At 41.8% G+C, this 22,599-nt stretch overlaps 1 protein-coding gene and 1 pseudogene across 4 annotated transcripts in view; one reads left to right on the plus strand and one right to left on the minus strand.

The window, feature by feature from the left end:
• Nucleotides 1-22,599, minus strand: part of JAK1 (Janus kinase 1) — a 130,514-nt gene that overhangs the window by 80,921 nt on the left and 26,994 nt on the right. Inside the window, exon 1 of one of the 4 annotated variants that reach the window (XM_050757668.1) lies at nucleotides 20,922-21,770. The exons of 1 other annotated variant lie outside the window; for it this stretch is intronic. In XM_050757668.1, coding sequence (XP_050613625.1) covers nucleotides 20,922-20,936 — 15 coding nt within the window. In that variant the 5' untranslated portion in view covers nucleotides 20,937-21,770. Of the gene's footprint in view, nucleotides 1-6,274; nucleotides 6,295-18,908; nucleotides 21,771-22,599 lie in introns of those variants that run through there. 2 more of the 4 variants (XM_050757583.1, XM_050757760.1) reach the window with 2 other exon arrangements.
• Nucleotides 3,032-3,277, plus strand: LOC126936181 (cytochrome c oxidase subunit NDUFA4-like; annotated as a pseudogene).

Raw genomic sequence — 22,599 nt, forward strand, 5'->3', positions numbered from 1 at the left:
AAATACAGCATGTTTTTAAAACCAAATTCACAAATATGTAAGGGGAATAGAAGAGGAGAAAACTACAACTTTGGAAACTGGAAAGTAGTTGGATGTGTAAAAAAAAATAAAAATAAAAATAAAAATGACATCAATAATCCACAAATACTGAATCCCAAGCTGACAACGGCAAAAGCTGATAACCAAATCAACATATACCACAGAAGTCTCCAAAGTCACAGGAACTGGAAGGAAGTAGCAGAACTGGGGTGAAGAAAGAGGGCTGGGGAAAGGCATTTGAGAAAAAGAATCCCCTTGGTCACTCCTCCGCCCGAGCAAAAGTCTAGACCAGCACTGTCCAGTAAAACGGTCCACAAAACATTCTGTATCTGTGCCGTGCCCAGCACGGCAGCCAGTCACATGTGGCTACTAGGCACTTAAAAGATGGCTAGCGTAACTGAGAAACTGACTTAATCTTATTAAATGTTAATTTAAATTTAAGTGGCTACCATGTGGCTAGTGACTATTTTATTTTAAGGAAACACAGGTCTATAGGTTTAGTTTCTGGAAAGGATAAGACAAAGGGTCCTGTAACTAGTGATGCCAGGCAAAGCATGGGAACCTCCATGCACGCAGAAAGACGGCATCTGCACACATGCTGAGTGCTGGGGGCCAGGATGCTACAGCCTTCACTCTCTTCCTCGCAGCTCCAGAAATGCTGGCAGCCAGTCCCTAGCCCTCCAGGTGAGGGACTGAATACCGTCTTCTGAGGAATGTGACCATCTCACCAGTACTGACCTAAAGACACAGAGGTTGGGAGTTCCCCAATTAATGGCTCACTCTTAGTGATGTCCAAAGTTCACGAGCCCCGGGCACATGCTCAGCCTTCCTCCAAGTTTAATCATAAACAAACAGCCAAGGTAAACAGATGTCTGAGGAAAGCCTCTAATGCAGACATGGAGACAGAAAAAAGCAACTCAGAGAAAACATTACGCAGAGAGAAAACTTTAAAAATTAATGTCTTCGGAAAGATAAAAGAATACCTTTTATTTATGAATCAAGAATAAAATGTTTCTTTTTGAAAGTAACATTTCAGAGAAAAAAGGAGCTCTTGAATATTAAAAAGATAACAACAGAAATGAAAACACAGCTGGGAAAGGGCCCTACGGAACTTTCTAGGTTGATAGAAATGTTCTATATTTTGTTTAGGATGGTAACTGCACAAGCATATATGATTGTCAAAACTAAGCCAAAGAAACACTTAGGATTGACATGCTTTGCTGTAGGTAAATAATACCTTAATTTTCAAAAGCTAGAAAGGTTGGAAGATAATGTTTAGGAAAGGCCAGGCGCGGTGGCTCATGACTGTAACCCCAGCACTTTGGAAGGCTGAGGCAAGGGGATCTCTTGAGGTCTGGAGTTCGAGATCACCCTGACCAACATGGTGAAACCCTGTCTCTGCTAAAAATACAAAAATTAGCCAGGCATGGTGGCGTGCACCTGTAGTCCCAGCTACTCAGAAGGCTGACGTGGGAGAATCGCTTGAACCAGGAGGCAGAGGTTGCAGTGAGCCGAGATTCCGCCACTGAACTCCATCCAGCCTGGGTGACAAGAGTGAAACCCTTTCTCAAAAAAAAAAAAAAAAAGGTTTAGGAAATAGGTTAGAAAAGAACAGTTTGAAAATAGGAGAAAAGAGATAAGAAAATTAAAAGGGCCAATCCAGACAGTCACATGTCTGAATTCCTAAAGAAAAGACGGAGAAAGTGGAGGGGAGAAAATCATCAGCAAAACCATTTGAGAAAGACTTCCCAGAACCAAAGGCTACCAGTTGCCAGGTTGGAAAGGCCCATCAAAACAATGGAGAAAAAGACCTGTTTGGGTCATTCCTGGGAAACTTCAGAACATTGGAAACAAGGGTCTATAAGCTTCCAAAAGAGAATAAAACAGGCTACATTCAAAAGATCAAGGATTGAGAATATTCTCAGGCTTTTTAAGAGCTGCACCGAGGAAAGAGACAGCCACCCAATGCCTTCAAAATTCTGAAGGGAAACAACTTCCAACCCAGAAGTCTATAACCAGCCAAATTATCAACAAATTATGAAGGAAGAATCAAGACACAGTTAGACATCAAAGACCTCAAAAAACATACTGCTATGCACCCTTCTGAAAATAGCAGGAGACAGGCTCCAACACAGGAAATAAAGATTAAACAAAGAGGAAGTGAAGGGAATTCCCAGGAGCAAGGAACAGAGTGGTCTTCTTAATCATGCACTGATGAAGTTGCTGTTCCCGCGCTGTGTCCTGCTGCCTGAATCAGCAGAAGACTATTTCACCCCACAGAAGTATTCCATGTGGCCTATTCCTGAGAGCTGGACATAAGCCAGGGTGGAGCAGCCCATCCCTCTTGACTCCATTCCTCCCAGGCTCCCAACAGCTGGGCCCACTGCAGTCTTCCAGGCACCCCTAACTATGAGAAGCCCTGTTTCCCACAATTCATTCATGATCTTTTCTACTGACTTTCCCAAAAGGGTCCCTGAAACCTCTCAACTCTCGATCCAGACTTGACCCAGAGTTTCTGTTCAGATCCGGGGTAATGAATTCAACCACAGACCATGAAGCTCTTCTCCTGGGAGCCTTCATCTTGGCATCACTGCCCTTTCCTTATATACCGAGGTTTATGCCTGCTTTGGGGACATATACACTGGTAGGAAGGAAATGATTGATACCAAAATGAGGGTGACTGTTACCTCTGAGGGAAGTGCAGTGGAGTACCAGGTGATTTCTAAGACACCAGTAATGTTCTCTTTCTTAACCTGAATGGTGGATACATAGGTATTTTTCTCTAACTACACACATACTGTTTATATAGTCTTCTCTATGTTGATACGTTTTTCAATTTTAAAAGTCCCCTCCACAGAAAATTAAATATATTTCAAGACCCTAAGTAGATACTCATTAATTTTCAATTACGTTATTCTGAGATACTGCTTAGTCAAGGGCGTGGCAGCTAAGCTAATTCTCTCCTTTTAAATTAGAGGCCCTTGCTGAAAACATGCTCCACTAGGTCCTTGGTCAGGCCAAGAAGGAGCTGAGTTTGATCCCCCTCTTTGTATTTAATGGAGCTAGCAGCACCAGAGCTGCACTGTATGTCTTGCATCTGGCATTTCAATCCAGATGTCAGCTGGGCCAGAAAGAATGACCCAGGGCCCTGGAATAAACTGGGTTCCAACGAGCAATACAAGTTCTACTCAGTGAATGTGGATTGCAGCAAATGAAGAAAGAAAGTCCAGACTTCTAAATGAAATGTTTCACTATAAAGCTGCTTAGAATGAAGATCTTCCAGGCTGGGCGCGGTGGCTCATGCCTGTAATCCCAGCACTTTGGGAGGCCAAGGCGGGCAGATCACGAGGTCAGGAGATCGAGACCATCCTGGCTAACAATGGTGAAACCCTGTCTCTACTAAAAAAAATACAAAAAATTAGCCGGGCGTGGTGGCAGGTGGCTGCCGTCCCAGCTACTCGGGAGGCTGAGGCAGAAGAATGGCGTGAACCCGGGAGGCGGAGCTTGCAGTGAGCCAAGATAGCGCCACTGCACCTCCAAGCCTGGGCGGCAGAGCAAGACTCCATCTCAAAAAAAAAAAAAAAAAGAATGAAGATCTTCCAGAAGCTATGTGCACAATTTTCCACTTAACTAGGAAATATTTATCCTTTAGATACATGAAATCATGTTGATACATTGTGTTGGAGAGTATACTGATTAATAAATAACTGAAACTTGAAAAAAAAAATCAATTACCTTATCCTCTCCAGTAATCAAATACTGTGCTTCTTTAAAGACCATCCTGAACGGCAGCAACTTTCTAAAATTCTACCTAGGCAATAATCCCCTGGACTTTCATCATGTGCCAATTGGTGCCATTATTTACTTGTAATGTATGTCTCCTTAGCTAGGTTGAAAACAGAAATGAATAAAAGCATGACTTTTCCTAATGAGTCTCTCCATTAGCTACTATAAAAACAATAATAGTCCCAAGTCAAATGGAGTGGGGCCTGACAGACACACTAGATCCTCTCAGGACAGAGTCAGGTTCTTGGATGAGGTCCTTCCATCACTCAGTGCCTTCCCACCTCCAGCACCTGCTAAGCACAGAGCCTGGCACAGAGTAAGAACTCAAGTGTTTCTCGATAAATAATAATGACATCAGAAGAAAAAAGTGCTAAGAATCAAGTGACAAATATGACCCAAGTAATTAATGAAAAAGTAGCTCCCTATTGAAAGGTAAAAATCACGGTGATCATTTCTGGTTAAATGAATCAAACAAAATTTTTAAGCATAAGGAGGTGTAGCATTAAGGATAATCCTTGAGGCCGGGCGCGGTGGCTCAAGCCTGTAATCCCAGCACTTTGGGAGGCCGAGACGGGCGGATCACGAGGTCAGGAGATCGAGACCATCCTGGTTAACACGGTGAAACCCCGTCTCTACTAAAAAATACAAAAAAAAACTAGCCGGCCAAGGTGGCGGACGCCTGTAGTCCCAGCTACTCGGGAGGCGGAGGCAGGAGAATGGCGTGAACCCGGGAGGCGGAGCTTGCAGTGAGCTGAGATCCGGCCACTGCACTCCAGCCTGGGTGACAGCGCGAGACTCCGTCTCAAAAAAAAAAAAAGATAATCCTTGAAAATTATGTCCAAATCTGAAATTGATAGAAACACGGAAAAGTGGCTTACATGAAATGAACAGTAATTTAAATGGAATAAACGGGACAGGTGTGGTGGCACACGCCTCTAATCCGAGCATTTTGGGAGGCCAAGGCAGGTAGATCACTTGAGCCCAGAGTTCAAGACCAGCCTGGGCAACATGGCGAGACCCCATCTCTACATAAAACATAAAAATTAACTGGGTGTGGAGGCACGTGCCTGTAGTCCCAGCTATTTGGGAGGCTGAGAACTACTTGAGAATTGCTTAAGCCTAGGAAGCAGAGGCTGGAATGAGCTGAGATCCACTGCACTCCTGCCTGGGCGACAGAGCAAGACTCTGTCTTAAACTAAACTAAGACTAGACTAGACTAAACTAAAATTAAATTAAATTAAATTAATGCTCGCAGTGGAAATTTTCTCATCCAGCACTGATGACAGCATAGTGTGGACTGAATGAGTTCTAACCCTGCCTCTGCCAGAATCTAACTTTGGGCCTTGGATAATTCAAGGAATCCTTCTGGCCCTCAGTTTTCCCCACTGTAAAACAGGCAGGCAGAATAAATGAGCATGAAGCTCCCTGAAGGCCAACAGGGTTATAGGAGTCTATATATTCCTGCTTACTGAATCACTGCCTAAGTATCAAAGCAGTACACAAGAACAGGTCCAGGGCAAAACTGTCCCTAATATCCTACTAGTAGAGAAAATAAAAGACACAGTTTGCAATTCAGGTGCTTTTGTACAGTCTAAGTTCTAAAAGCTTTTTATAAATGCTATGCTTTAAGACAGTTAAATGTATCCAGTGACTTTTAACCTGAAAACTGCTAAAGCCAAGGAAAATAATATAAGTTGAACTCATGCCCATTTCTATTATAATTCCATTTTTCAAAGTAACTCATATGTGTGCATGACTCACACATCTGAATATGATGAGATGTTCCTTTATCATTTCATCTTCTATGCCAGTAATCCCACATTACAGAGTGCCAAACCCCTTTAATAAGTGTAGCACACGTTTCTACTACACTCCAAAATCCAGCACAAGACTGCTGCATTAGGAAAAAAATCTAAGTGAGCATTTCCGGGCTTTGGATCACAGAACCCCAAGTCAGTTGTCAAAAATATGACTCCCTCGCCTCTGCCTTTCTGCACAGCCGCCTAGACTACTGATAACTGAATGCATAACAACTATCCTTCAGGCTCGTACAGACATTTAGGCAGCCCTTTGAAGTGTACAAAGCACTTTCACATCTATTAACTGATTTCCAGTGACCTTCTGGAGTGTGTAGGGAAGATGTTATCACATCCATTTTACAGATAAAGAAACAGAGATTCAGAGAATTAAGTGACTTGCATAAGGCTATGCAGCTAGCAAGTGGCTGAACCGCAACAAGCACTCAGCTCATTTAAAACGAAAAACTGAGCTCTTCTCACCAAACTGGTGTGTAACCTAGGGATAAGAAAATAAATGGTTGAAATAAAACCTTTTAGAAATTTTTGTGATTATACTACTGGGAGTAGATCAACCTTTTATAAACACTACAGCTTCTCTATTCCCTTCTTAGTCCCTTTGTACGATGAGTTGCTAGAGTAAGATGGCTTACCCATTTGGACTTGACTCCAGATATACCTTCTTTCCATTTCCAACCAAGAAGATAATTATTGAACTCTGTCCTTGGAATATGAAAAACCAGCTATAGCATGACTTGAGTCAACAACAGTAAAGAGAGATTAAGTAATCGGCTGCAAATCACAGAGTTGCACAGGCAGAGTAGATCAGCATAGGGACTTCAATCTTCTCCCTACAGATGGACATTGAGACATTCCGTCATCCTTCCTGAGACACAGGGTTTGCAGCAGTTCTTTCAGGGACAAAAATTCCCTAAGCAACCCACAGTGCTATTAGTTTCCTCATTTGATTGTTCTTATGAGAAAAAAAAAAAAAAAAACACTATTAAATGGTCTCCCCAGTTAGTTACTTGGGAACAACTAACCAGACCATCCCTGTACCCTGTATAAATAAAAACAAGGTTTTTTTTTCACATTGACCTGATAATTTCATTGGTAGCTACAATTAACTACACAATACTTGGAGGTAGGGAGATTCACTCTGTATCCTCACCTTTAATTATACAATAAGGGCTGGAATCCCCTGTCAGTTTATTCAGCCAAGCTTACAAGAAGTCACAATGTGGGAATTTCCAAAGCCAGTCAAACATCAGGAGTATAAATGTCACATACCTAGACTTCTCAGTTTACAAACACATTTTTTTTAAAGCTGACTAGTAACAATATAAAAATCTTCCCTCCTGTTCACCACTTCAAACATTTAGTATGATTTAGGTTTTTGGTTAACCATGCTTGTCAAATGCTTTAAGGTGCTAAATTACTAACTGGGCTGGAACTTTCTAACCATACCTCATTTAAATTCAATCATAGATTACATATCAAACACTTAAATTTCCAAGTCTTCAGCCAAATGAGATCTGCTTTATAATCTGAATAGAAAATGGTTGGTAAGTAAACAAGCTAATCATGATCACCATCTCTAGAGCAAAAGTATGAAAAGACCATAAGGAGTGGCTTTGACATCAGTCGAACTTGAGTTTAAATCCTGGCTCTGCCACTTACGAGCTGTGTGTGGTCCTGGGCACTTGAGCTTCTCAGCCTTAAATTTCTGCATCTCTAGTATCAATTCGTTCTCATCTAACTGTTGTCAAGGACCAACCACAGTAGAAATCATACATTAGGTACTAAATAAAAAGACACTTATTAGCTACTACAAAAGTAAATTTGGAATACAAGCCAATGTGACTCTGTAGATAATAATAACCTGGAAAGTCGGGGTAGGAAACAATTGCAGGTTCTTTCTACTAATATTCTACTTTCTACCCCTCAAGACCCATCTCAATCCAACCTCCTCCTCCACTACTTAGCTCCATCAACTCCAGCCTACAATGACTGACACAACATAATTAGCACTTCATTAAACATTTTATTGTGTTTCTGGGATCACTACTTACTGGTCCTAACACCTATCTGTTTAAGGATACCTTAAGCAGAATGGGTATCTGTGTCTCTAACTTCCAGTCTCACTATCCCTTCATTATTCTAACTCATTATAAACTACATTGAGACCACAAGTGATTACACAATGCCATTTAATTAGAATTGTGAATGCTTGAAAATACAAAAATCACCCTTGAACAGTTAACAGATAATTTTAGCTTATTAAACACACATTTTTAAACACTCCAAAACCACTTTGGTTCAGATCACATGGGGACATTCCCATTGGTTGGCTGTGGTGACTATGTCACAAATTAGAGTCCCTTCAGCTAAGATTCTCAGGCCCAGGGTGCTGTGACTAAACCACTGTAACCACTTCACATCTACTTGTATACTCCCATTTTCTAAAACTTCAAAACCACCAGACAAAAACAACTTTATTCAAAGACAGAGTTTAGAATCAAGGCCACACATACCATGACTTAAAACAAAATGAAGCTTAAACTCTCCCCTACAGACTTCTCTGCACTTTGCCAGGTCTTACTGATACAGTTCCAATGCATCAGACCAACGGTTCCCAACACCTCCCATTCCGACTCTTGCTGTTTTTTAAAACATATATGTCGTAATGCTCTCCCTTTGCTACCCTGAAATGAAAATCAAAAATAATATAAACTATATGCAATTTCAAAATAATATAATGTCCTAACTATAAATAAAGAATTTAAAGAAATCTGTAAGAATATATATCTCGGTAGTAATTGCTCTATCACGAGTACATCAGGAGACATAATGAAGTAGTCTAACACAACAGAACAACCCTGAATGCAATAACTATAAACGCAGTCAGAATCTTGCATATTATTCTTGATGACACAAATACATGCACACCAACATTGGCGAGTGATTTATAAAAATGGTAAACAGCTTTTGGCAAAGTTACAAATAAAATAGTGTAGTAGCTTATATAGTACATTGTACCAATTTACATAGTAGTGGCATTCCTAGAAAATTAAGGGTATATCAAAACAATGCAAAAAGTCCTTTACATAAAATGGAATTACACGTTCTAGGTTCAGAAAATTACGAACAGGCTTTCTCCCTGCAAAGAAAGTTTGGGGAGACATTTGAAAGTCACGCAGGCTACAGAAAAATTATTCTATCCACAGGACTATTGCTGTGCACATTATAGGATTCCTAGTATTCCTAGCCATGACCTCCTAAATGTCAAAGGTACCCAGCCCAGCATCAAAGAGACAAACAACAAGGGCCCACTGCCCCAGCTGTGCTCTGCTATGAGGCCAAGTAAGGTCTTACTGTCTTTGTATGTCATGCACCGACCTTAGAACTATGTGTGGCTCCTAAGTAGGTGATCAGTGAGTCTGAGGAAGTGGGTGGTAGTTCTTCTAAAATTCCTCTGTTTGTTCTGAAGTACAGAAAAACAGAATCAGTATTTTCGGCAAATTGAAAGATAGCATCTACTGGACAGGAATGTAGAACTGCTGACATTCACTTAAAGCCACAAACACTTCATAGGATGCTATTATTCCAACCCCATAATGATTATCTAAAATCAGGACAGCAAATACACATGGTGGGCAGGGGCTGAACAGGCAAAGTACAAAGGACTTTTAGGGCAGTGAAAATACTCTCTGCAATACAATGATGGTGGGTACATGTCATCATACATTTGTCCAAACCCATAGAATGTACAACTCCAAGAGTGGACCCTAATCTAAACTATGGACTTGAGTGATAATGATGTCAGTGTAGGTTCACCAAGTGCAACAAATGTACCATTCTGGTGGGAAATGTTGGTTATGAGGGAGGCTACGCATGTGTGAGATCTGTACCTTCCTCTTAATTTTGCTGTAGGCTGGGCACAGCGGCTCATGCCTGTAATCCCAGCACTTTGGGAGGCTGAGGTGGGTGGATCACCTGAGGTCAAGAGTTTAAGACCAGCCTGGTCAACACGGTGAAACCCCATCTCTAATAAAAAAAAAAAAAAATACAAAAAATTAGTAGGGTATGGTGGCACATACCTGTAATGCCAGCTACTTGGGAGGCTGAGGCAGGAGAATCGCTTGAACCTAGGAGACAGAGGTTGCAGTGCACCAAGATTGCACCATTGTACTCCAGACTGGGTGACAAGAGGGAAACTCTGTCTCAAAAAAAAAAAAAAAAAAAATTGCTCTAAACCTAAAACTGCTTTAAGAAAATAAAGCCTTAAGGAAAAATAAAACAACAAGAAGAAAACTGTGTATACATCATGGCCTGATGTCCCACAAAGTCTGGGAATGGCTTTAATATCCATCTCAATGTGGCTCCAATGAGTCCTGCCAACTGATTAGGCTTCCTAACCTCAAAAATATGGGAGAAGACAATTAGTCAGTTTAAACTGACTTCCTGTGGGTAACTGGGCCTTCCACACCATGCAATCTAGTAATTCTGACTACCATCATTCGAGCACTTACCATGCTCTTCAGGCGCATAGTGCCATGCACTTATTTGACCTTTATAAAACAATGAGACATGGTATAAATCCCTACTTTACAGGGAACTAAATGAGGTCCAAACACAAGATCCAAGGTCAAATGCTGTTAAAGCCCAGACTATACAGCCCAGATCTATCTAGCTCCAAGCCTGTGCCAGATATTAGCAACCACCTATAAAACCAACTGCCTGGAGAAGTGGGGTCATAAAGCTTCCTACTAGAGTGGTATCTCTCCTCTGCATGAACCCCAGTAGGTGGGCAGGCCCCTTTAGCTAGATGACAGATAGCATATCAAATAAAAGCTAAAACAAAATTCCTCTCTGCTGCTCAGCCAGAATCACAGAAAGCTGGGAAGATACCCAAATTTATCCTTAAACCGAGTTGTGGACCCCAGGACCACACATTCCCTGATGCATAAAGATTCAAAGCTTCAGAATGGCATCAAGCCCCCAGTGAGTGCTGGCTCTAACCTATCTTCACTCCGGTTCCTGCCTCTCTCCTGTGGCCGGTGCTATTGTCCCCAGACTCCACTTTCCAGCTCTGAGTACACACTAGATGTTTGCTCACCAGATGGTGCAGAGGAAATGCTCCTCCTGCCTGCTCAGTGTATGTGACTCCTGCCCATTTTTCCATACTCAACAGCAGGATCCCCTCCCCCAACCCCCAAGTGGCTCCACACTGCCCAGGTGGAATGAACTGACCCACTTCAGAGCCGTAGCAGCACTGTTCATGTACACACTTTCCTCAGGGCCCTTACCCCTGTCCTCCTTACATTACCAATTATCAGTATACACGGTCGTTCCCTAGAGGGTTAGCTCCTAATGTACCCCTGTATTCTCCTACAATGCTGACCACAACTACCACCACCACTAGATATACAGTCCACCTGATGAATGCTTATGATATGATATGGCTGCCATTCTACACACGTTTTGTTTAATCCACATATTAGTTTCATTTTACTGATGAAGAAACTGAGGTCTGGCACGACCCAGCCTTCACTGGCACTACAGCAGAGTAGACATCAGCACAGAGTCTGGAACCAGAACACATGTGTTTGAATCTCAGCTCTACCACATGCCAGCTGGGAAATCCTGGATAAGTTATTTAGCCCATCTGTGCCTCAATTTCCTCATCCGTAAAACAATGATCGTAAAATGTGCTCCATAGTATTTTGGTCAGCATTAAAAGAGTTAATGTATGTGAAGGCACTCAGCACAGTGTCTGGACATAGCAGGAACTAAACAAGTGCTTGCTACTGTTATCATCACTGTCTCCAATCTTGTCTTCCATTATGCCTCAAGTCCATATTTTTATGTCCTCAAATATACCAACTACTTCCCACCTTTGTCCAAGCTGATTCTTCAGCCTTGACTGCTCTCTGCACGCCAGTTCCTCACCATTCTTTGGGTCTGCTTATGTGCTCGCCTCTGACGGGTGTTCCCTGACAACCCTATTAAGAAAGAGCTCTGTCTCTCTGGCCCGGTCTCCCGTGTCCCTTCCCACTACCCTCCAGCTCCTATTAATTTTAGCACATCCTTGTTTCTTTTCCTCAGGTCACTTGTGACAGCCTAGAATTGTTATGTGTTGATCCATGTATTTGTTTTGTGTCCACATCCTCACTAGAGATGAGAGAAAGAACTGCATCTGTCTTCCTTTTTTTTTATCTTCATCCAGCCAAGGGCAATGCTCAATAAATATTTGTTGAATAAGTGGGCAAATGAACAAATAAATGAGGCTCAGAAAGCTTAATAATTTGCCAAACATTACACAGACAGTCAACAGAAAAGACAAATTTCAAACCCAGATTTGACTCCAAAGATGGTGCTCTTTGTAGCTTGGTACCCTGTCTCCTTTTACACTACAGGTACTTAAGAAGGAGCTGCTGAATTAATAAACGAATGAACTATAGAATCCTTAAGGTAACAGGTCGCTGATGGTCACGCTGCTATGGAGACAGCAGGAACTAAACACCCTGCAAAGTGCCATTCTCTCTATTTGGTCAACGCCGTGTATCAATCAACTCAAATGTCTATTAAGCAGCCACAATGAACACATCTGTGTAATGCAAAAGAATAAAAAGCCACTGTAATTGGCTGGAAGATAGCAGGTAGAATCAGGACTACAGCACATGGTTGGGCAGGTTGGGCACTGCCAAGAATGCCCAACTGAGGTAAGAAAGTGATGGCTGAAATCCAACCTGCCTTTTACTAGCCAGGCCACACTCTCTGGTGCAGGGTTACCCCACTCAGACAAGGTACTGTTTTCCAGTTTTCACAAAGACAACATATAGACTGGCAGCAGTCCTACGGAGGGTCAGTCTTATTGCTTAAGGCTGGGTCTCTCATACTGTGGGAGTCAAATGGCACAAAAGGCACTATTAAGAACACAATGTCCCTCCCAACCTGCCAGTGCCCCTGAAGCAGCCACTTGCAGTGAAAGTGTTCAATGCCATGAGATACTTATAATACAAAAATAGGGAGGGATAGCTGGTTCCCTCACTGCCACCTTTTAACTCAGACTAGTCTATCATATTGGCCTTGTCAGAGCAGAGAAGCCTGAAAGTTGGGACCTGAATAGATTAAGTTTCCATGCAATAAAAGGTGATGAGAAAGATTCCAGAACAAAGAACACTACCAGAAAAAGTAGGCTCAGGCTGGGGACCCCAAAATCACGCATTTCCCTGTCTCCCTGAAGCCAACTCTCACTGCACCTAGTAGATATACAAGAGTGCATTCATGTGCATACACACATGGACACACAAAACTAAAGAAAGGATGTCACTTGACTGCACAGCTTCCTGCCCCCTCCAGAAGTCCTAACTGCTCAGCAGACAAAAACAGCTTAGAGGAGCATGTGAAAGATTTGGATTTTCAAGCTATGTTCTGAGCAACCAAAAGGTTCTGAGTGCTATAAAACTCTGCAAAAAAATTTATTCAATTTTGTTTTTAAGATAATATATTAACGATTTTAGAGATTATAATAAACTTCTACAGATTCAAATTTTATTGGAAATTTTAGTCCACTGATGATGACAAATGTGTTCACATTATCTTTCTGTAGACCTCAGAATAAAGCTGCCCTTGCCAATTCTAAGCTTATATTAGTATCTTATAAATATATCACTGATTCTGAAGGAAACTGGAACTCTCTTTTTAAAAATTCAGGCCTGTACTTGTCTGGTGCCTTAAAATTGTTCAAGCAAGTATACTGCTATAGCACACCTGCAGTATGTTCAGTTAAATGCCAGGTAAATCTCAGGCACATCTGCTGGCTCATGCTCTTATCACATGGGAATAGTCAGTTATACAAAAACAAATGAATTCATAACAGGCTGCATTGTAATAAAAAGAGTAAGCACACATTATCATCTGTCTTGCAGATTGTAATAAAGAATGAAAGTATTTGTTAAACAGTGTGATTCTCCTTGGAGACCAAAGTTCCCCCTATTCATCTTTCAGGCTTCTGGATCAATTTAATTAAAGAGTATCCTGAAATTGCAAGGTATTAGTAAACTATTTTTATCTACACTTACTTATCCATGCAAATCAGACTTTTCTATACTGCAAACGAAATTAAAACCAGATGGAACCTGGATAATGAAACTGGCATTTGACTGGGGACTGCCACTCAGAACCCAAGTTAAAATTCAGTGCTCACTAAAGCAGCTTCATTGTTCTCTTGACTTCACCATAAGTAAATGGATGATTCTTGTAAGTTATGATACCTACAAGTCTAAACTTATAAAATTAATTTCTTGTAAGTCTATTTATGGTAAGTAAATGGATGATTCTTATAAGTTATGATGCCTACAAGTCTGAACTTATAAAATTAATCTCTTGCAAAAAGACCAAAGCTGGAGGCATCACGCTACCTGACTTCAAACTATCCTACAAGGCTAGAGTAACCAAAACAGCATGGTACTGGTACCAAAACAGACATATAGACCAGTGAAACAGAACAAAGCCCTCAGAAATAACACCACACATCTACAACCATCTGATCTTTGACAAACCTGACCAAAACAAGCAATGGGGAAAGGATTCCCTATTTAATAAATGGTGTTGGGAAAACTGACTAGCCATATGCAGAAAACTGAAACTGGCCCCCTTCCTTACACCTTATACAAAAATTAACTCAAAATGGATTAAAGACTTAAACGTAAGACCTAAAACCATAATCAGGACATAGGCATGGGTAAAGACTTCATGACTAAAACACCAAAAGCAATGGCAACAAAAGCCAAAATTGACAAATGGGATCTCATTAAACTAAAGAGCTTCTGCACAGCAAAAGAAACTATCATCAGAGTGAACAGGCAACCTACAGAATAGGAGAAAAATTTTGCAATCTATCCATCTAACAAAGGGCTAATATCCAGAATCTACAAAGAACTTAAACAAATTTACAAGAAAAAAAACAACCCCATCAAACGGGGAGAAGGATACGAACAGACACTTCTCAAAAGAAGACATTTATGTGGCCAATAAACATAGGGAAAAAAACTCATCGTCACTGGTCATTAGGGAAACACAAATCAAAACCACAATGAGATACCATCTTACGCAAGTCAGAATGGCGATCATTAAAAAGTCAGGAAACAACAGATGCTAGAGAGGATGTGAGAAATAGGAACGCTTTACACTGCTGGTGGGAGCGTAAATTAGTTCAACCATTATGGAAGACAGTGTGGCAATTCCTCAAGGATCTGGAACCAGAAATACCATTTGACCCAGCAATCCCATGACTGGGTATATGCCCCAATGATTATAAATCATTCTACTATAAAGACACATGCAAACATATGTTTACTGCAGCACTGTTCACAATAACAAATACTTGGATCCAACCCAAATGCCCATCAATGATAGAATGGATAAAGAAAATGTGGCACATATACACCATGGAATACTATGCAGCCACAAAAAAGGATGAGTTCATGTCTTTTGCAGGGACATGGATGAAGCTGGAAACCATCATTCTCAGCAAACTAACACAGGAACCAAAAACCAAACACTGCATGTTCTCACTCGTAAGTGGGAGTTGAAAAATGAGAACACATGGACACAGGGAGGAGAACATCACACACTGGGGCCTGTCAGGGAGTGGGGGGATAGGGGAGGGATAGCATTAGGAGAAATAACTAATGTAGATGACAGGTTGATGGGTGCAGCAAACCACCATGGCACGTGTATACCTATGTAACAAACCTTCACGTTCTGCACATGTATCCCAGAACTTAAAGCATAATAAATAAACAAACAAACAAACAAACTCTTTAGTACACTGAGATTTCATGTGGGACTTGATATGAAATAGGGTTCCTCAGTTTTCAAAGAGTCAAAACCACCATGCTGGATTCCCTCAAAGACCTCTTCATGTTCTAATATTCAGAGGAAGCAAATTCTAAGTACACTTGGATTACCTGCTCATCCTTGTTCAACTGCACTCCACACAGTCTACAACTCCCATAAGACAGGAGGGCCATTCCCATCGAAAGTAAGGTTTCATCTACCATGGGCAGGTGGTAGCTGTCCACGCTGCGTGCCAGTCATCCAAGTCCCCACCACCCCTGGCAATAGGGTGAAAACTTCAGCCCTCCCCAACCACGGCAGCCGGACACCCAGCATTTGGCACAAGGCTGACTGGTTGTGCTTACCATGATCCGGAGATATCACCTCTAGGAGCTCAGACCAGCATTCAGAGGCCTCAACCTTCGGGGTAAAGGAGGCAATCCTTTTGTGTACAGGCTACTCCCTCTCTCCTACTCTCCCATCTCTGCCTATCAAAACTCTGTTATTTAATGGTAAATTGTTACAAAATTACAAACTATCAGGAGGCACTCTGGTAAGCAAATAAAAAGAGCCAAAAAATAGGAACCCATGTGACTCTCAGAAATGTATCCTAAGAATACATAATGTACACACACAGAGATCTAGCTATACAGCTATTAATCCAAGTGTTGTTCATAACAGCAAAAAACTGAAAAAAACCTAAATGTATTTTTTAAATGGATATTGTCTCTAAAAAAGGAGGTGGGGTAATAGCCAATCAACAAAGTGCCCACAATATCTTTAACAACAATAATAGCTATATGTTAGACTACTTACCGTATAACTGGATCCTCTAATAAGGTTCTTTACATCTCATTTAATGGTCACACCAACGCTGTGAGGTAGACATCATGGCACTTTAGAAATAAGAAATCTGGGCCAGGCGTGGTGGCTCATGCCTGTAATCCCAGAACTTTGGGGGGCTGAGGTGGAGGGATCACGAAGTCAGGAGATTGAGACCAGCCTGCCCAACATGGTGAAACCCCATCTTTACTAAAAATACAAAAATTACATGGGTGTGGTAGCGCATGCCTGTAATCCCAGCTACTTGGGAGGTTGAGGCAGAAGAATCACTTGAACCAGGGAGTCGGAGGTTGCAGTGAACCGAGATTGCACCACTGTACAACAGCCTGGCAACAGAGCGAGACTCTGTCTCAAAACAATAAATAAATAAATAAGAAATTTGAGATTCATAAAAGTAGTAATTAACCAAAGGTAATCTAGCTAATAAGTGTCAAGGTTGGGTTCAAACCTAACTCACTCACCCACTCTTGCATCCAACAAACATTTATTAAGCATTTACTGCGTCAGCATGATGTACATCATGCTTTGTTGCTGGGGCTTTCTTTTAATTTTCATTTTGAAATAATTTTAGGTTTACACAAGACCTGCAAAGATAGTACAGAGAATTCCCACATACCTTCACTCAGCTACTCCTAACACTAATGCTATGGTTCTTTTTTTTAAATTGATAAACTGCAATAATCATTCATTTCACCATCAAATAATCGAGAGGGCACTAGGTAGTTCCGGTTGGCACCCGCCTCTGCCTGGGACTGCCCACAATCTCTGTTCCCCACTGACATCTGACTCTGCACTGCCCTCCCAACGCCACCATCCCAAAGGTCAGACAAGGGAATTAAGAAAATTACCATGAATCAAAGGTTTTTTCTCCCAGTAAGAATTAAGCCACTGCTAATGGGAAGTAAAGCCATGGAAAGAATTATACTTTTAAAACAAGTACGGAACCTCTGAGAAATCTCAAATAGGAAAGAACAGTAATAATGAGAAAAAATAATAAATACAATTAAACACTACACCAGTGTTAGTTATATGTGCCAGGCATCATGCCAAACGCTTTATATTCATTGAATCCTGAACATCTCATAAGGTGGATACCACAGTTATCGCCATTTACAGATGAGCAAAACAAGGTACAAAGAAGTTAAGTTTTACTCAAAGTTCCACAGCTCATAAAAACACTTCCCTTTCCAGGGAAGAAAAGAGAACACAAGGCTCCCACCCCTCTGTTTTGAACTTCGAAGCTATTTTTAACAACAATGGCCACCATCCAGACATCAGATGTGACCAATCTCCAGCTCAGCGAAACTATTCATGAGTGCAGCATTTTTCAGCCCTTGAGTAGTCTCTGCCTAAGTGACGTATCCCTCTGTTGTACATGTTTCCAAGCAAGTGGCGAAATTTCGGAGGGACTTGCACAACACTGCCAAAAAGCAGGATTCCAAAAGGCCTTTCACACTTGTTTTCACAATGCCCCAAGACTACCTGCCTCTCGTCTGCACCGCCCCCTCAGCAATCTCTGCAATGGGCTGATGCCTGCTCCTCAACGGAAATTATTCAAAGGACACATCAGATGCCCTTCTCATGCTGTACTACACTGACTGTCTCTACAAAATTGTGGTGCCAGAATTCACTTCAAAGGATCTGCATGTCTCTGACTACATGGCAAAGATGTAGGGTATAAAAAGGGAATCGTCTATTTCTGGCACCACAAAATGCAATCTATTTGCCTCACCAAGCACGCTGCTGCTCTAAAGAAAGTTTTTGCTTTCAAAGAATCCTGGGTTTGCCTTTAAATTCACATTGTTTCATACTGAAGTGACTAACTTTGAATCATTCAAAATCGCTGTGGCCTTAGAATTTTCAGGCACTACAGAATATACTATATAAATATGAGCATTCTCAAGCAATACACACTAAAAGACGCAGAGCCAATGGCCTAACCCATGTCCACCTCTGGAATTTGGGAGCTGATAGAAAGTGACCCAGCACCACTAGAAGCACAAAGTAGAAGGAAAGATAAATGCTGGCCAAAATGCAGGAAGGGACAGGGTATCTTAGGAAGCTGGAAAACATGGAGAGAGGTAAAAGGACCACAAGCAGCCCCTGTTCCTGGTCACCAATTGGGATCAGTGGAGGAGAGCTTCAGTGGGATCCCAGGAGACATCTCTCAAATGACCTCCAGCTCCAGTCCTGGGAAACTTGCTCAACAAATGATGCAATAAATAACACAAAGGAACAACATATGAAGCTGCTTTTTATTTTTAAGGCTATAAGAACCTCTTGTCATAGCTCTGAGAAGGGGAGACAGAAGGCTGGAGGCAGCCACACAAAGGAACCAGGCAGTGAAGAGCAGGGTCCGTTTCCTAAGGGGGAGACCTGGCATGACTGCGAGCAGAGGTTGTAGTGACTCAGCAGGATGAATCCACAAAGCAGTAAAGAAAAACAATAGTGAAGGGAGAGCTTGACAGCCATTACGAAATGAGAGGGGTGAGAAGCTCGGGTTGTGGACCCACAAGAGTGCCCCCTCAACCTTGACTGTTCCCAAGGCTCTGTCTACCTGTGTTCTTTGAAAACCTTCCAGTAGATTACTGGACCTACAGAGTTCTGGTTCATCCTCTCAAAGTCCAGGTCAGATGCCTCGCCTTTCCGGTGAAGTCCTGTGGACTCCAAATGTAGTCACGGTCTCTTCTCTGTGCCGCCACAGTACTCTGTTAAACACATTAATTACAACCTTAGCTTACATTGTATTGTAAATGTCACCTACCAGACTACCCTGGCGGCTGTGATTATATTTTACTCATTTGTATTTCTCACAGTCAGTGCCTAGAACATAGTCGGTGCTCATCAGATGAATGAATGTCCACTAGTAGGACCCTCTAGTGTTCCTAAGGCCACAGCAGTTTTCAGGAAGATTCATGATCAACTTATAAAACCAATTTACTTGAGGACCAATCTATTTCTAGCTGTGGGGATATGCACCACTACTCTCCCTGCTCCCTCTGAAATAGGAACGAGGAAGCTTCTCCCTTGATTCCATTCTAGCCATGGGAACATTCCATTTATTGTGCCATACATGGTGCACAATAAATCCAGGAATGCTAGAGTGCAACCTGACAGGATCCAGTAGGAACATCTTAGAAAAGACCTGTGTGTATCTCAACACCTAGGACAGCTGCCCCAGAAACAGACGGTCCAGGGACACACCCTTGCCCCTCCCCATTTCACAAACTCATGGCTAGAATGGAATCTAGAACAAGAATGCAGATGCATCGGACATCCTTGGGGATGACCTTGCCAAACAAATTAAACTACTTCCAATCTCACATCCACCAGATCAAAACCTAAACTAGGATCAAAATCACTCATTCATACTGGGAGGGTATTAAAATAAATATTTCTGACCCTTTCCCTCCTCCACCCATCAGATGATGAAACAAGAAAGACCAATCATAATTCTTTTTTTTTTTTTTTGAGACAGAGTTTCGCTCTTGTTGCCCAGGCTGGAGTGCAATGGCATGATCTCGGCTAACTGCAACCTCTGCCTCCCAGGTTCAAGTAATTCTCCTGCCTCAGCCTCCTGAGTAGCTGGGATTACAGGTGCGTGCCACCACGCCCAGCTAATTTTTGTATTTTTTAGTAGAGATGGGGTTTCACCATGTTGGTCAGGCTGGTCTCGAACTCCTGACCTCATGATCTGCCTGCCTCAGCCTCCCAAAGTGCTGAGATTACAGGTGTGAGCCACCACGCCCAGCCCATAATTCATTTTTAAACCAACTCTCCAACAACCTGTCCTCTTTCCTCCTACTCAGACTGAATGAGAAGTCTAGTCTTGGCAGTCCCTTGATGTTTATCCAGCCTTTCCGGCTGTGACAGAATACTTGATGCGCTACCACAGAATTGCTTGCAACACTGACGGGTCATCTCCAATGCTAAGAGAGAAGAAGAGGGAAAGCCCCTGGAGAGCCACCATATTGAGTCTTCACAATTTCATCTAGTGGACTGTGGAGCCATAAATGGTGCACAATAAATCCAGGAATGCTAGAGTGCAACCTGACAGGATCCAGTAGGAACATCTTAGAAAAGACCTGTGTGTATCTCAACACCTAGGACAGCTGCCCCAGAAACAGACGGTCCAGGGACACACCCTTGCCCCTCCCCATTTCACAAAGTTCCCATGGGGCCTTGTCTCCTAGTCTCTAGCCTTACTCCAGTGTCAATATGGGATCCAGCAGGAAGAGGCCAATGTGCAATTACTAAATAACACTCCCTCATTGACTGAGTTGCCTATTCTCCTTCCAGGCTCAAGATCAGAGATTAAGCAACAGAGGAGAGGTAGGAGTTTATCAGAGAATCGGAATTTCAAGGTTGGAATGGACTCTACAAAACATTTACCCTTCTCCTCCATGGCAATAACTATCCATACTTTCATTATTAGGCCTGATAAACCTCTACATTTACTCTCAGCTCCACAGGCCCATGGATGGTCTTTAAGAGTATTTGGTATTTAAGATAAGAATACAAATTTGACACAGTGCACCCTCCAATGCAAAGTAGGAATTGGTGGGCACCCTGAAAGAAGTATCCTTGTTAAATCTCTAAGACTGGACCTACAGAGTTCTGGTTCATCCTCTCAAAGTCCAGGTCAGATGCCTCGCCTTTCCGGTGAAGTCCTGTGGACTCCAAATGTAGTCACTCTCTTCTCTGTGCCGCTACAGTACTTTGTTAAACACATTAATTACAACCTTAGCTTACATTGTATTATAAATGTCACCCACCAGACTACCCTGGTGGCTGTGATTATATTTTACTCATCTGTATTTCTCACAGTCAGTGCCTAGAACATAGTCGGTGCTCATCAGATGAATGAATGTCCACTAGTAGGACCCTCTAGTGTTCCTAAGGCCACAGCAGTTTTCAGGAAGATTCATGATCAACTTATAAAACAAATTTACTTGAGGACCAATCTATCTCTAGCTGTATTTCTCTTGTATTGTGGAAGAATTAATTCATTCTTGGGGAAATCCAGTTATTTCTTCCATGAATACAAAGACAGGTACCTTATGTCACTCACCCATCACCTGTCTAGACACCCAGGACTTTCACAAGTATGACTGGAGAGGTGAGGTCAAACACAAGAGCTGAGAAACAGCACAGCCCTGTGACCAGCAGCCAGGGTGCGAGCCCAGCTCTACCACTCACTAGCTCTGTGATCCTAAAAAGCGGGAAAACACTAGGATCTACCTATCTCATTTGCTTGTAAAAAGATTAAGTTAGTTAATCTACTTAGAATACCATAAGTGCTATATTTCTTCCATAAATCAAGAGGCTGAGCCAACGTTTCTTTGAAACATGCTATCCCACGTTTGTGAGAATTTCCAGTGTGATAGCAGAAAACAGTAGGTTGCACCATATGAAACTGCCAACATTTGACCATTTTTATGTACAAAAATGGCAATTTTATATGAATAAATCAAATATATATGAAAAAGAATACAAAGCAGCACATTTTAAATCATCCTAAATGTTTAAAGCTTAGGTCTTTTACAGAAAATATTTCAAATGACTGTTTAAAAACAAAAAAAAAAGGACCAACTGTCTGTATGGGGCTAATCCTCCCCACCCCACCCCCAGTTTGGTCTACAGGACCTCATATAGACTGAGCAACTTTGGCTATTTGGGTAGCTGATCCACTGCCAAGATGAATCCCAGCCACCACCTGTTACTTTGACAACTCTAGCTTCAGGGCTACCAGGACCATTTGCAAAACTTACACCCACAGAAAACTCAAAGGCTCCAGAGGCACAAGCCCCAACCCCCAGAGAGCGCCACAGCATTCTTCTCCTTCTAGTAGTAATTTGGCTTCCAAGAAAATCATCTCATGCTCAGGCCACAGTCAGAGTCCTGACCAGCACCATAGAAATTTCAGCCATTATTCTAGTTGTATGGAGTCATTCAAAATATTAGTTCCGAAAGAAGTTTCAGAGGCCCAATGCCGAATATCTTTTACCTTTGCTAATTTTTCCATAAATTGAAAGCCTTTCTAGAAAGAAAGGAGCATATCACTGTTAAAGTTCAATTATACAACACAGACCCTCTCTGGGTTATATTTGTAACTTCCTGTCCATCTATAATTATTTAAAATAAAGTGTCTAAATAGGCTTTAGTGGAACATTGATTAGTAACTGAAAACCAAAGCAGACTTAGTTGATCACAGAATGACAGAAAAAAAAAAAACCTGGAAAATGTTGACCTCATTATTTCAGTTTTTCAGACATATCCTTAAAGCTGG

The sequence above is a fragment of the Macaca thibetana genome, chromosome 1 (genome assembly GCF_024542745.1).
Source record: "Macaca thibetana thibetana isolate TM-01 chromosome 1, ASM2454274v1, whole genome shotgun sequence".
In the NCBI taxonomy this organism is placed as follows: Eukaryota; Metazoa; Chordata; class Mammalia; order Primates; family Cercopithecidae; genus Macaca; species Macaca thibetana.